Source organism: Aphidius gifuensis, linkage group LG2 (assembly GCF_014905175.1).
Source record: "Aphidius gifuensis isolate YNYX2018 linkage group LG2, ASM1490517v1, whole genome shotgun sequence".
Lineage (NCBI taxonomy): Eukaryota > Metazoa > Arthropoda > Insecta > Hymenoptera > Braconidae > Aphidius > Aphidius gifuensis.
The window spans coordinates 15,272,405-15,289,386 of record NC_057789.1 but is presented as its reverse complement, the minus strand read 5'-3'; the positions used below and the strand labels follow the sequence as shown (position 1 = coordinate 15,289,386).

At 28.3% G+C, this 16,982-nt stretch overlaps 1 protein-coding gene across 2 annotated transcripts in view; it reads left to right on the top strand.

Moving 5' to 3' along the window:
• LOC122849176 overlaps nt 1-15,555 on the top strand; it is a 29,955-nt gene extending 14,400 nt beyond the window's left edge. The window contains exons 2-4 of one of the 2 annotated variants that reach the window (XM_044147776.1): nt 12,275-14,747; nt 14,830-15,012; nt 15,089-15,555. In XM_044147776.1, coding sequence (XP_044003711.1) covers nt 14,648-14,747; nt 14,830-15,012; nt 15,089-15,237 — 432 coding nt within the window. In that variant the 5' untranslated portion in view covers nt 12,275-14,647 and the 3' untranslated portion in view covers nt 15,238-15,555. Of the gene's footprint in view, nt 1-12,178; nt 14,748-14,829; nt 15,013-15,088 lie in introns of those variants that run through there. The other variant, XM_044147775.1, reaches the window with a different exon arrangement.
• Nucleotides 15,556-16,982: the final 1,427 nt, after the last annotated feature.

Here is a 16,982-nt window from a genome sequence, read left to right as displayed (position 1 = left end):
CTTCTTTTGTATTTTTATCTGCTTCTTTCGTGTTTTCCTCTTCATTTTTTGTGTTTTCTTGTTTTTTATTATTTCCTTCGGCCTCTTCCGTATTTTCCTCTTCTTCTTTTGAATTTTCTTTTTTTTTTTTTCTTTTTTTTGTTTTTTCTTCATTTAAAACCAAATTCAAGCTGTCCCAATGTTCTGTTATTGCCTGATAAAGAAAATTTATTACGGAGGCTAGGAGCCGAAAGGCTCAGCCGCAGTATTGGATTTATCCCCCAAAAAAAAAAAACGTTCATAACTTCTAAACTAATTGTCGTAAAGACTTCGGATTTGGCTCAAACGAAGCGGCTCTGGAAATTCTATCGCCCCTAATAAAAAAAATGATCATACAGTTGCTGAAGCAACTGTGCCTTCCCTGCGGGGGGAATTTTAATTTCTTCTTTAATATATATTAAAATTCGTGACTACAAATTTATTTCATTAATGAATAGAATTCTCTATCGTTACAATGATTATTGTTACAACTAAAATTTATTTAATTTTCATTCATTTTGCTTGTTCCTTCTAATGGGTCATCTCTATGTCCAGAATCGCTTTCTTCCAACCTTATAAACTCTCCGTTTTTATTTATTTTGTTGTACTATGATTTTAGCCTGTCAATGTTAAATATTTATTACAAAATTGTCGAGTTCGATTGTATTTATTTTATTTACTTTTTTCTCTCGGTTGAATCAGGATTTAACGTTTTAGTTGTTGCTGAAGTCGTCGTTATATTTTTAATTTTTTTATATTTATTTATTTTCAATTCCTTTAATGCTATCACATCACCCTTTTTTCCCTAGAAATTTTCTGCCTCTTCATTCAATAAATTTAGTTCAATCTAAAATATATTTCCTTTGGTAAATTTATTATCTTTGTTTAGTTTAATCAAACTTTTTTTCATTTAAATTTTATTTTACTTCATAATCACTGTCGTCTGCTAATGTTATTGTTCTTTATTTTAATAACCGTCCTGACATTGCATATATAAATTCCACTTTATTTATTGCTATTATGATTGCGATGATATCTAAATAATGTCATTATTATTCGCTAAAATTATTTTGCCTGCAAATGAATTAATTGGTAGATGTACAATTTCTTGTATTTTTTTAATCTCGAAATTAATTTTTGGTAATTTTCATTTTTCTTATCGTCATCGAATTTTATATTAGCTTCTACTGGTATGATTATTTCTTTATTATTTATTGATGGGTATTGTTCATTAATTTTTCTCACTAATCCTCCAGTGATCGTATATATTTTGTTTAACTTGAATATTTAATAATTTATCATGTTAATAATTTTTTTAAAATCTTTTTGTTGAGAAATCTTGTTGTTAAATATGATTTTTCCATGATATTTTGCTATACTTTTCTTTTTTGTTTACTCATATTTTCCTAATATTTTCCTATAATTATCGTATTTTTCTTTATATTCAGTGATTTTTCTATATTTTCGTTTATTCGTTTATATATTCTTTATTTTTCTATATTTTTCTTCATTTTCCATATTCATCTTGTTTAGATTAATTAAGGGACTTAGAAATTTTTTAAGGGGGGGGGGGCGTAATTGATATGTTCCCTTATTTATCGTTTTTTTTTTTATATTCAGTCACTTTTCTATATTTTCCTTTATATTTACCGATTTTTCTTTGATATTTTCCTATATTCTCCTTTATATTTACTGATATTTTCCCATATTTAGCTTTTTTTTCTTTAAATTCAGTGACTTTTCTATATTTTTCTTTATATTTTCTATATATATTGTATTGGTTAAGATTAAGGGACTTAGAAAATTTTTTGGGGGGGTGTCTACCATGGTTGAGATTTAAGGACTTAGGAAATTTTTTAGGGGGGGTGTCTACCATGGTTGGGGGGGGTCCAGAAGAAAAGCGAAAACAATAGGAAATCAAAATTCCCTAAAAAAACATTATCTATTCAGCCATTTTTTTTTTTTCCCAAAAAACGAAAAAAAAAAAAATTGTGTTTTTTTTTTTTTTTTTTTGCACGAAAAATACTATTCGTACGATAAAAATTTATTTGAATAAGTTATAGAATTTTGAAAAACGATTATTTTAAGCCTAATATGAAACCTCTGCGACTACTCTATTTTGAGTTATAGCTTGTGCCGTTTTCATTTTTTAGGCAAACGATAACTCATGATGAAATGGTGTTAGAGACTTCATATTAAGCTTAAAACATGCGTATTCAAAAATTCTATCGCCTCTCCGAAAAAAATTTGATCTATGAATCATATTTTTCATAAAAATTAAAAAAAAACCGTTTTTTTTTTTTTTTAAATTTAGTTTTTTTAAAAAAAAAAAAAAGTGACTGAACAGATAATGCTCTTTCTCATGAAGGGCGATAGAGTTTCAGAAGACGCGTTGTTTGAGCTTAATACGAAGTCTCTACTACAATTTTATCAAAAGTAATTGCATTCCTAGTTTTCGAGTAATTTCTGAAAAACGCTCTAACTTTCGACAAAATCGTCCTAGATACTTTGTATAAGACTTAAAAAGCATGTGTGGTAAAATCCTACAACTGTTAGTCGAAACTTTTTTCAAAAAAAATTATAGTTTTCATAAAATAGTAAAAAATAGAATTTTTGAAATATTTTTGTCTCTTTTGTTTCAAAAATAGAAAAAAATTGACTATTGGAATCAGGATAAACTCCTTAAGGGGCGATAGAGTTTCAAAAACCACGTTTTTTGAGCTCAATATGAAGTCATTCTGTTGATTCTAACAGAAGTTATAGCTTGCCTTAACTTGAACGAAAGAAAAAAATTTTTTGAAATCTGAGAAAAAAGTTTCCCTAGATCCAGAAAGAGTTCACTTGATTTAAGTATTTTCACTTAATTCTAAAAACCGTTCTTGAATTAAGGGAAAAAACATTCGAGAGTAATGAATGTAAACTTGAATGAGAAAGACATTGAAAAAGAGTGAATTTCACTTGGATTTAATGATAAAAATTTAAAATGAAAAAAAAAATTTCATGTACGAAGTATTAGTGAACTTGGCTACCAACCTACTTCATTTAAAAAAACTACAAATCTTTTCAGGAAAAAACATGTAGAAAAGGAAAAAAACTTAATTTGACCGGAAAACAAACATTATAAATAACAAAAATGAAATACTTTGAATGCTAATAAAAATACGGAAATGAAGAGCATAAGAACTCGACATGAAGCTTATTCCACTTGAATCAAGTGGAATATCTTTGGTGATCGAATAATATTCACTAGCTCCGTGAAAAAAAAAAAAAATAAATAAACTGAAATATTTTTACTTTTAATTTGAATGTGTATAAACTATTGAACAACTTTTCAATAAAAAAAATATATAATTAAATATTTATTGAATGCATTTGAATAAATAAATACAACTATTCCATGATATAAAATTTATTCGCAATGAAAAGATAAAGGATTCGGAAGCAATGACAAATTACTAAAATCAAGTGTAAAAAAAATCGACGCAAGGCCTGGTTCCCTTGGATCTAGTGAAAAATATTTAATAGTTGAATAATTTTTACTGACCACGTGAAGGAAACAAAAAAATCTAGACAGAAAGATATCAACTTTTTATTTAAATAATTCTGAATTTATCAAGGTTTTTTTCAAACAAAAAATAATCCATACGAATATTTATTTTTTCCGTTTGAATAAATAAATCCGATATTTCCATGTGGGATGATTTTACTTCGATAAAAAAAACATCAACTTTGGTGCAGAACGATACGATTAATATTGAGCGTCAAAAAAATCGTCGTGATCTCTTATTCCCTTGAATCTAGTGTAAAATATTTAATAGTTAAATAATTTTTACCGACCACGTGAAGGAAACAAAAAAATCAAGACAGAAAGATATCAACTTTTTATTTTAATAATTATAAATTTATCAAGGTTCTTTTCAAATAAAAAGTTAACAGTATAAATATTCATTTATTACATTTAAATGAATAAATCCGATATTTCCATGTAGGATGATTTTACTTCGATAAAAAAATCATCAACTTTGGTGCAGAACGATACAATTAATATTGAGCGTCATAAAAATCGTCGTGATCTCTTATTCCCTTGAATCTAGTGTGAAATATTTAATAGTTGAATAATTTTTACTGACTGCGTAAAGGAAACAAAAAAATGTAGATGAAAATATTTTATTTTTTTATTTCAATAATGATAAATTTATCAAGGTTCTTTTTAAATAAAAAATTAACAGTATAAATATTTATTTGTTACATTCGAATGAATAAATCCGAAAATTCCACGTAAGATAAACTTATTTCGATAAAAAAAAATTATTAACTCTCCCAGGTAGAAATTCAGTTTCGACTCGATCGAGGCTCATTTCCGGAAGCGAGCTCTATTCGATGTCGGAATGTTACGCTACTCGACGTCGAAACGAAACTAAAACGAGGCTAAAAAAAAAAGTTATAAAAAAACTTAAAAATACTATTATTTAATTGTTTTATATAGCTTTATTGTAAATTATAGAAAAACGAATAATTATTGATTATAAAACAACATAATTAATAAATTTTAAGGTATTTTTCTATTCAGTCTCGGCGTAAACGGTTTTTAGCCTCGATTCGACGTCGAAACAAGATTAAAACGAGGCTAAAGGTGGAGCCACAAACATGCGCTAATTCATACTGCGCGTCTTATATTTCTCAATTTTTTAACTTATTTATAAAATCGATTTCAATTGTTAATGAATTATAATACCAAGGAAAAGCAGTACTTAAAAGAATAAAGTTGCTTATCTTATAATTGATTTGCTACATGAATGTAGCTAAGGAAAAAATGTCCAAGAAAAAGCAGTAGCTAAGGAAAAGATGTAGCTAAGAAAAAGATGTAGCCAGAAAAATTATGCGGCAACATTTATTTTTATAAATAAATAAATAAAATAAATAAAACTGTCCAAGGAACAGCAGTAGCTAAGGAAAAGATGTAGCTAAGGAATTAATGTGACTCAGAAATTATTTCCTTGAAACATAATTCTTTGGCAACCTCAATTCCTTAGCTACATCTTTTCCTTAGCTACTGCTTTTTCTTGGACATTTGTATTTTTGAAAAATAAATTTACATGTATTTTATTTATAAAATAAATAAAAAATGTCCAAGGAAAAGCAGTAGCTAAGGAAAAGATGTAGCTAAGGAATTAATGTGACTAAGGAATTATTTCCTTGAAACATAATTCTTTGGCAACCTCAATTCCTTAGCTACATCTTTTCCTTAGCTACTGCTTTTTCTTGGACATTTGTATTTTTGAAAAATAAATTTACATGTATTTTATTTATAAAATAAATAAAAAATGTCCAAGGAAAAGCAGTAGCTAAGGAAAAGATGTAGCTAAGGAATTATTTCCTCGAAACATAATTCTTTGGCAACCTCAATTCCTTAGCTACATCTTTTCCTTAGCTACTGCTTTTTCTTGGACATTTGTATTTTTGAAAAATAAATTTACATGTATTTTATTTATAAAATTATTTATAAAAGTAATTCAGAACTCGCTTGCGATGGTCTTTTTTGTTTGCCTGATTAATTCGATACTTCTATCGATAAAACTTTTAATTGCTGTGACTTGTATGCTTACAGTCGATTTCTTTCGCTGATATGCGACGATCTTTTTTTAGGTCTGATCGATTCAACGCTCCTGTCGATGATCATGATAAATTTCATGTCCACGTCTTGTACGCTGACTATCGATTTTTTGTTGATTCGATAGAAATTCCCTATCAAAAATTCATAATATTTGAATAGCTTTTTTCAATAATAAATGCGATAAGAATGGAATTTTTTTTTTACGTTCAAGTGAATATTTTTCAGGTTTTAAGGATGAATTTCTGAATCCCAAAAAAAATTTTTACATTTATTAAAAAAATTTGCTGAAATCACATTAAAAATTTTTACGGAGGCTAGGAGCCATAGGCTCAGCCGCAGTATTGGATTTATCAACGAAAAAAAAAAAAAAAAAGTCTATAACTTTTGAACCACTAAACTTAGAAAGTTCGTTCGTAGCTCACAAGAAGCGCCTCGAAAAACTCTTCAAAAACCATCATAAAATTTTTCCCTGTGACTAAAAGTTTTAGAAAAAAAAATGGAAAAATCGATTTTTGGAAAATGTTTGTTCTTTGTTCTAAATTAAATGCCATCTAAACTATGAATCTGAGAGCATAAATTACGAGGGTCGATATGATCTTTAGATATTTCTCTATCATGTTTTATTTCTTAAAAATGGATAAGCATTCAAATAAAAAAAAGACAGACGTTTATACAAAAATTTTTTCAATGGTGCAAAAAATTAGGCAAGCAATAACTTATAAAAAAAATCAAGATAGAGACTTCGTTTTAGGCTCAAAAAATGCGTCTACAAAAACTCTAGAGCCCGCATTATGGACTTTTTTCGCCATGAGCGATAGTTTTCGAACCAAAAAAAAAAAACCTTGAAATTAAAAAAAAAAAAAAGACATAGTTTTCTAAGTTTTGAAAAAAACCAGAAACTTAGAAAAAACAACGAAGTTCCCCCGCCGGGAATCGAACCCGGGTCTTTTGCTTTCCGGGCAAATGCCTTGACCACTAGACATTTTTTTTTTTTTCTCAAAAAGTATGCAACATAGAGCAGAAGTCTTTTGAAAAGCACTAGATCTTTCGAAGGAGCTACTTTTGAGCCTAATACAAAGTCTCTATGATGATAATAACTCCAAATATGGTGGTTCGAAAAAAAAACAAAAAACGGCGCTAACAATAGCTCGTAAAAAAATCGAAATAGAGACTTCGTTTTAGGTTCAAAAAATGCGTTCTTGAAAACTCTATCGCCCGGATCATGGACTTTTTCTGCTCCGAACAATAGTTTTTGAACCAAAAAAAAAAAAACCTTAAAATTTAAAAAAAAAAAAAAGACATTTTTTTTTTTTTCTTAAAAAGTATGCATCATAGAACCAAAATTTTTAAAAAAGCACTAGATCTTTTGATGACGCTTCTTTTAAGCCTAATACGAAGTCTCCATGTTGATAATAACTTCAAATATGGCGGTCCGAAAAAATGACAAAATGGCGCCATCAATAACTCGTAAAAAAATTAAGCTAAAGACTTCGTTTTAGGCTTAAAAAATGCGTTTTTGCAAACTCTATCGCCCGCAACATGGACTTTTCCTACTCTGAACAATAGTTTTTGTAGCAGAAAATAAAAACCTTGAAATTAGAAAAAAAAAAAGATATATAAAAGATATATAATAAAAGATATATATACGACCAATGGCTGAAAAAAATATGTGACTGACCTGTTAATTTCTTTGGCTACATTAATTGCTCAGAAATTAACAGGTAAAATACACCGATTCCTTAGCCATTCGCCAGTAGTAATAACTTTCAATTGAGCCTAATACAATGTCTTTATCTTCAGTATCCTGAAAGTTATAGCATTTTCAATCAATTTTGAAAAATTACGCAATAAATAACTCAACATAGAATTGGATTAAAAACTTCGTAATCGGCTCTTATTTTGCGTCTCAAAAAACTCTATCGCTAAACTTATCAATAAACATAAAAATTTATTTTTGAATAATTTTATAAAATCTTATTTAAAAACCATAATTTTATTATATCTGAAAAATTAAGATAACCATGGCCCTAGCCGGAGTATTGAAAATTTTTAATTTTCAACGGGTAACGCGGCAACACGCCCCAACAAACGTTACCAGGTCTTTTTTTTATTACAAATTGTTTTATTACATGTATTAATTAAATTTTTAACAAATAAAAAATTTTATATATATATTGTATTTTTTTTATATATATTTACTTGAGAATAATGGAACCAAGAAGACTAGAGACCAGGAGAGTAAACTTCGGTGGTGGGGGTAGCTTTTGATGGGACCATATACGTCGGGATTCAGCTAGAGCCACTTTACCTTACCAAACAGAAATTCGGCTAATTGATCGGTCTTTTCCGGGCTTTCCGAACTTGAAATAATCAAATATGTGGATTTTGTAGTAGTGTGTCTGTCAAAATAATACAACATAACTCAACGACAACTGACAGTCTCAATCAACAATTCTTCTCTCGTGGTTTAGTTGATTATTTATTAATTAAATATTACAAAAAAAAACTCGGGGGGAAGGCTTGTTACATCAGGAAATACTATAATTTATACCAAAATCCAAAGCGATTTTACTCTTCTTAGCTGTGTTGTTTGCCCTGATTTGAAAGTAAAAATAACTCATGGTAGAAAGTTTATTGATTGGATAAAATTTAGACCTTTGAAATCAACAAGTGATGTTCAGAAAATTATAAATATTCTTGATAAAATATCACTATGTTAAGATACAAATATGAGCTTTATGATTACATATTATTCGATACCTTTCAATTGTAAATAATACGTCAAATGAAATTTCACAAATTCAATTGTATATTAATTTAATTTTTAAATACACACAAATGTATGACATTTGCTTATAATTTTGAAATATAAAATATTTGATTTCAATTAATAATATTAAATTAATAGCAAAGTGAGCTTTAATTATTTACTACTTCTTTACTGTTTTTTTTTTTTTTTTGATGATATTTAGAACTTTACATACACCACTTCAAATTGTAAACACACATATTATTCATATTATTATTTCAAGTTCGGAAAGCCCGGAAAAGACCGATCAATTAGCCGAATTTTTGTCTGGTAAGGTAAAGTGGCTCTAGCTGGATCCCGACGTATATGGTCCCACCCCCACCACCGAAGTTTACTCTCCTGGTCTCTAGTCGTCTTGAATGGAACCAACATCCTTGTATTTTGACCTGAGGGAATTTATAATAGAATGCAAGAATAGCGGCCTGCTCAAAGTCAGTATAAATAGTTTCCAAGCTTTTTTCTAAGCCGGGAGCTTTTTGCTTTAAATAATTCAAAATTGAACAATAAGTCCCCTGGTTGGAGTTAGTGCACCATGCAAATGCCACCAAAATAGTCTGGAAGAATAATGTACAAAACATTTTCTAAATTAAAGACTCAATTAAATAATTAATTGTATGAATTTTACACTTGTATAATTTGTATATTTTAGACATAAAAAACCAAAAAGTACAGGCAATATATACCTTTCCTGATCCATGGTCATCCATTAAAATGTTCCACACTTGCATGGATTCTGGATGTGTAGGTACTATCTAAAATATTAATAAATTTACATTTTATTTACTAAATATAAACTGAAAAAATCCAGAAACTTAGAAAAAATAACAAAGTTCCCCCGCCGGGAATCGAACCTGGGTCTTTTGCTTACCGGGCAAAGGCCTTGACCACAAGACCACAGGGCTTCTTATTTTTTCTAAGTTTCATCGAGTTAACTCCGACGTTCTTTTATTCGTCAATTCATTTTTTGAAAAAAAAACCAGAAACTTAGAAAAAATAACGAAGTTCCCCCGCCGGGAATCGAACCAGGGCCTTTTGCTTACCGGGCAAACGCCTTGACCACTAGACCACAGGGCTTCTTATTTTTTCTAAGTTTCATCGAGTTAACTCCGACGTCCTTCTATTCGTCAATTCATTTTTTGAAAAAAACCAGAAACCAAACCAAAAACCAGAAATTTTATAGTATTCAAATATATATATAGTTCTGAAATATCGTAACCGGATTACTTATTAGACAACCCAATATTGCCCTATAAAATAACCCTGCTAGATATGTAATTAAAGTAACCCTGTTTTTCCTGCTTATTTAAGAAAACATTAGAAGGATAGGGAGATAAATTTGCGTAATGTAAGCAGAGGTAAAAAGGAACCTGAAAAATACGCGAAAATATAAGACAATCATACAATAAAAATATTTTTAAACAACGCTTGCAATTTAAGAAAAATCGGAGCACAATTTATTTCAGCATGATACAAGTCACCCTTACATGAAAAATGCGATACAAACAACACTAAATTAATTAATCCACTTATAAATATTCGCGCGTCGCTTGAAAAGAGAGAATCTAAAACCATGCAGTCGTGGTGGTGTCAGAGAATAAAAATTATTTAAATGCAAACGACCCGTCAAATAATTAGATACGAAGCCCGAAATATACACGACGGGATTGAGAAGCAATCCAGTCGATTCATTAGATAAATCACTGACTCTACATCGACGCTACGATGACGCGTGGCTTTTACAAAATTTTAACTACACAATTGTGATAAATTCGCGAAACAAACACTGGTTTAAATTTATTTAAAAGGTACTTACATTGGTTGGATCGAGAGGCACGGTAGTGCCTCGTGTCAAGTGTGAGAAAAAAAATAATAATACCGAAAAAAAAAAAAAAAATGAAAGCGCATATGTAAACACTACCGAGCCTAATATACATCAAATAGAGGTAACCTCATCCCTCACTAATTTTTAAAAATTTATTTAAAATATGATAATGACGATAAAAATAAATGATTTTTATAATTTAAAATTCTATTGTATCAAGCTTTGCTATAAAAAAAAAACCAAATTATTTAATCGTTTATTTTATTTTTAATAATTAAATGAATTTTTCGACTGTGCGTTTTTACGTTTAAGGACAGAAATTTTTTATCTCTCTCATACTTTCTTATTACTCGCTATATCTCTCTCTTTACTTTTCTATATTTTATTATTATCAAGAGATTCTTTTGTTTTTTTGGAAATAACTTTTTGTGAAGTACGTATCGATCAACTCAAAACAAATGTGTAAATGTGTCAAAGTTACAAAATGATAATTTTCAATTCGATATGACCAAATAACTTCACAAAAAGATGTGATATCACAACAAAGAAAAAAAACAAAGCTTTTTCTACAAAAAAGAGTCAAGTGTTCGAAATTGTCACTATAATTGTAAGTATATTAATGTAGATATGACACTAATAATTCAAGAAAGAAATACATATTTTTAACGCATGTAATTAAGTCTGAACTATTGAAAAAAAAAAAAAAATTTAAACTTGACCCCACCTGGTTTTTCCCAAATAAGATTTCAGTATTTAAGACATATATTTTACATCAGGTGGGGTCAAGTTTAAAATTTTTTCCCAATTCAGACTTAATTATGCACGTTAATTTTTCTTGATAATACCAATGATACTATTCAATTTTGACACTAACTCTTTGTAGAAAAAGGTTTTTTGTTGTGATATATTTTAATTTAGAAATCTGGTGACAGCGTGTACCTTGGGTTGACCTTGAATTTGGCTCGTATGTGACAGGTTGGCTTGGTTGTTTTATCGCCAATAATAAAATAATGATGCAAATGTGGCGTTCTTAGCCAAACCACGGGGTTTGCGGCCTGACCCTCGGCGATTTCGCTCATTTTTTGATATGTTGTAGATTTTGGCCTAAAAAAAAACCCGTATTTTTTTTTTTTTTTTTTCTTCAATTTTTGGGGGCGCCACCGTCAAATTTCATGATATCTCAAAAAGCGCCATTTTTTTTTTGCTAAATTTTTTATCACAGATTCGAGGACGCAAAACAAGTATTTTGAGCCCTTCACTAGAGTGGGCACTCAATGGGAAGTATTTTTTTTTGATTTTTAAAATTTCAATTTTTGAAAAAAAAAATTTTTTTTTCGTAATTTTATTTTTTTTTTAGATGTAGAACGAAAAAGAAAACGAAATTTACTCTTATGAAATTTTCAATTTCTATTTAGTTTTTGAGAAAAACCATATAGTTTGTTTTTTTACTCTCGATTTGTTGTGGTTTTTCTCAAAAACTAAAAAGAAATTGGAAATTTCATAAGAGTAAATTTCGTTTTCTTTTTTTTTTTTACATCTAAAAAAAAAATAAAATTAAGAAAAAAAACTTTTTTTTTTCAAAAATTGAAATTTCAAAAATCGAAAAAAAATACTTCCCATTGAGTGCCCAGTCTAATGAAGGGCTTAAAATACTTGTTTTGCGTCCTCAAATCTGTGATGAAAAATCCATCAAAAAAAAAATGGTACTATTTTAGATATCTTGAAATTCGATGGTGGCGCCCTCAAAAATCGAAGAAAAAAAAAAAAAAATACGGGTTTTTTTTAAGGCCAAAATCTACAACATATCAAAAAATGAGCGAAATCGCAGAGGGTCAGGCCGCAAACCCCGTGACTTGGCTAAGAATGCCACATATATATTTATATATATGGACGTGGTACAATATTATTATACAACTTAGTTGTATGATGTCGAAAGTTGAACTATCTCAAATCACAGACACATAGCACTGATTCTACAGTAAAATTACAATAAAAATATTACTTTCCCTAGCAGATGGCTCGACTCTCCAATGTAGCACTCAGTCGACAGCAGTAGAGTACCTAATAGAGTTCTGGATCAGAGGGTGGTCGAAAAAGGTTAGATCGGCGAGGGTACAGGGGACTGCAACTCGGTCGGTAAAACAGAGATGGTAAAGAAATTTGTCATTTAAATTCCCAGTTGTTGATAATGCAGAGATGGTAAAGAAATTTGTCATTTGATGGTGTGAAATCCTAATTGTCATGTGTCGGTAATACAGATTTGGAAAAATTTTCTTATTTTAACGTGCGATTTCTCATGCCTCATGTCTCATGTCTTATGTCCCATATATTATTTTATGGTTTGAATTCCCAATCTCCATGTGTCGGTAATACAGACTTGACCGGAAAAATCAAATTTTGTTATTTTAACATGCGATTTATCGTGTCCCATCCCCAGCAGAATCGCCAAGTTTATGAAAAATAATGATTATTTTACAAAAATCGAGAAAGCAGCGATCGATGGATGCTTGGATCTTCTTTTTTCGGGAGGAAAATACAACAAATGTGAGTTCATTTTCTCATAAAACGAGAAAAATTAGAGAAAGTTTGTGAGCTCTTCTTCAAATGTAATTATTATTATCTAGACAGAAAAAATGATTATAATATAAAACTGATAAACACCAAGACTAAGCGACTTTCAAAAAATTGTAAATTATTGACAGATTTGACAAAAGATGTTTACTATGCTGTAACAAAAATTCAAAGTTACTGTGGAAAAAAGTCTGGTGCAAGACTATCAGTCGAAATAAATAATAAATATACTGTTTTCTTACCGAAAAATAATGCTGAATATTATTTTTCCTATTATAAAAAGGACACTTGACCGCTTTTTATTCGTAATATGATTGGTCGAAATTTTTTATTCGTAATATGATTGGTCGAAAGTTTTTAGCATTTGTTTATAACTAATATTTTATCGTTTTCTCTCTCACACTAACACGTTACTACGTGTTATGTGGTTGCTACGTGTTGTTGTGTGGTTGCTATGTTTGTTTTTTTTTCAAGCGGTTGGCAGTCATACTTATTCACAGTTGTGTCGTTGTCGTTGAAGAGAAGTAAAATATTAATTAAAACATTGATCAGAATATATTTATTTAACTTTTAGTTTATTACTTAAATATTAATATCATTTAAATATTAATATATATTAATATATTGATTATTTAAAGATTTTTTCCAAAACGTTTGGTTGCTACGTGGTTACTACGTCTTATTAATCATAAAAAGTGTGTGATTTATCATCAAAAAATATATTTTAAATAATAAAAATTTAAATATTATATAAAAAAAAATTAGTATGACGTGATATTATAATATGATATTATTAATATCTATAAAGTGAAAATATTAGAAGTGAATAATAGATAATAAAAGTTTATTTAACAAATAAAAAAAACGTTGTAGATTGTGTGTGTTGGTGTGTGTGATACTTGACATTTTTGTGGGTCGTTTACATAGACCATACCTGTAAATGTGACATAAGTTATCACAAATTTTAACGGCAATCGACATGCATTGGCCAATTTTGTAAATATTAATCCTATTATAAATAATAAAACAGAAAAAAAAGTGTCGTAAATATATTCATTTTTTTTTTTTTTTTTTTTAATAAAATAACTACATAATAAAACAACTTTGGTTGCTACGTGGTTACTACGTATTTTTATCATATAAAAATGCGTGATTTATCATCAAAAAATATATTTAAATAATATAAAAAAAAATCAGTATGACGTAATATTATAATATTTATAAAATAAAAATATTAGAAGTGAATAATAGATAATAAAAATTACTATTTTTTTTTAAAATGAAAAAACGTGGTAGACTGTGTGTGTAGTGACATTTTTGTGGGTACGTTTACAAAGACTACGCGTGAATGCAGCATAAGCTATCACAAACTTTCGCTCCTTTCGCTGCATGTATCGGTTGATTTTGGAAATATTAAATCCTATTATAAATGATATAAATGATGAAATAGAAAAAATAAATGTCGTAAATATATTCTTTTTTTTTTTTTTTTTCAATAAAAAAAATTAGAATTTGGTTGCTACGTGGTTACTATGTATAATAAAATAAATAAATAAAAGTGTGTGTGTCTCAATATTTTTTTTTATATAATAATAATAAAAGTGAATCAGTGTACGAATTTTTTAATCGTTTATTTAATGAATTATAAATTAATTAAAAATACTGATGATTTCGTGGTTTATCTTTAAAATATTTAATAAAAATATACTTTTTGGAAATTCTTGGAGGTAATTTATCAACATCTAACCCAAAATTCCGTAATCCAAAAGACAATATTCATATTTTAGAATTTAATTATCAAGATTCAAGTAAGATGATTACACATGGTCTTTTTGTTCAACCAGAAATAACGCATATTGATTATCAAAATGTTGAACTGGAAAATTTGTTAAAAACAAAAATTGAATATATTGGTAATAATATATGAATTTTAATTATTTTTAGATTGAAAAAATATATTTTATTGATCCCTTTTATTTATTCTTTTTTTTTCAGAAGTTAAAGCTTATTTAAAATCAATGTTATTAATGGAAGAAGGAGAGAAGTCTCATGGCTTAGGAAAAATTGTTGATCACAAAGAAAACTACGTGTTGGTTAAAATTGTCAATTATCCAAAAGAAGATGAACGTTTAAAAATTGGTGTTGCTGTTAAAATGCGTGGAGTCATTTACGATGATCGTAGGCATTCACTTTTGTATACTATTTTCTCTTAATTTATTATTGTTTGTAAAAATTTTAATTTTTATATTTTCAGAAATACCAATTTTTCAGGTAAAAGATATGGACGACGTGGATGTGTTAGAAGAAAAAACGTTGCCAATTTCACAAGTCAGAAAAAGTTTTCAACGTTTATCTGCTGTTGTTAAACGTCAAAAAATTGATAATGAAAATGATGATATTTAAATTAATAATATATTTGTACTCAATTAATTACATATAATAAATTATTGAAAAAAATTCGAGATAATTGATAATCAAAATATTGATTATTGATAATTAAAAAAATATGTAAATATATATATATTATTTATAAATATCAATTATATATACTCTATGTATTGAAATAAAATAAAAATATAGAAATAAAAATTATTATTCTTTGTATTGAATAAAATGACATTTAAATAATAAAGTCTGCTAAAATTAGTCTACCATTATGTTTTCTTTGAGATTCTTCAAATTATTTTTTGGTAAAAAATATAATAAATAATTTTTTTAACCTCATCTTTTGTATATAATTTATTTAATTAATTTTTTTCTAATAAAAAAATGAGCATCACAATTTTTCATTAGTTACAAATAAATCAAAAAATAAAAAAAGTGTGTTTAAAAATATTGAAGCTTTTGATCTATCTCTTACTCGAGATACATAAAAAATTTAAAAGCTTTCACAAAGTATTTATACTGTGTTGTGTCATAAAAATATAAAAAAGCAGTGTGTATCAAAATATTGAAGCTTTTAATTTATCTCTCTCTCGAGATAGATTCAAAATTCAAAAATTTGAAGAAAAACATTTAAATTGTGTTGTGTTGCCGTCAGAAGTACAACAACTAAACTAAGCTCTGATCATCAAGATTATAAAAAGGACATTGTTCTTTCTCTAAGTTTGCATGACATACGCATGCGCGTGATCATGCGCATTAAAGTGAAAAAAAATAAATACACTAAAGAAAGCACCTAATGGCTGCTTTCGTTCATGAACTTAATGTTCAGAACATTGATGTGATCTCCATCAGCGCACGCGTAGGCGCAGATGCGCAGAATTATTTATTTTTTTATAAATGGCTGTGCATTGGCGCCGGCAACCACTGGCATTGCATATATTTTTAGGTTAGTACTTAGTACACAATTGTCAAGAAAAATATAAATATAATACCGGCGCCAATACACAGCCATTTTAATAATTCACATCAATGTTCTGAACATTCATATATGTAATACTACTATATTGCTAACATCCTATCTTCCCAATAAGTGGAGCTTTTCTGGAGGCAAGAGCGTCGACGATATGTCCTTCTCTTTTCAGAGCAGTAAAAAATGAGAAAGAGTAGGGAGCGTAGGGAGGGTTCGGATTAACTCGACAACTCACCAATACTATTTTTACTTTCTCACGTATATTAAATAAATAAAATAAAATATTTTAAAATAATTGAAATAACTAAATGAAAAAAAAAAAAAATGAATGAAAAAAATTATTTTACTTTATTCAATATTTATTATTCAAATAATATAATTATTCGTACATTTAAATATATTTGTATACATATGTATACAATATACATATACATATGTATACATTGTGTTGGTGAGTTGTCGAGTTAATCCGAACCCTCCCTACGCTCCCTACTCTTTCTCATTTTTTACTGTTCTGAAAAAAGAAGGAAATATCGTCGACGCTCTTGCCTTTAGAGACACAAAGCGGCCATATTAGCAATATAGTAGTATTACATATATGTGAACATTAAGTTCATGAAAGAAAGCAGCCATTCTTTTTCCTGTTTATTTTCGCTCATGCGCAATTAAATGCGCAGTTAGAAAAAAGTCAGTTTGCAACAGCGAAGGACATGAGAGGCTGGATCAACCATGTTTTAATTCTCATTTTATAAGAATTATTTGTTCGACGCCACTGCATGCTATCTTTCTGGTG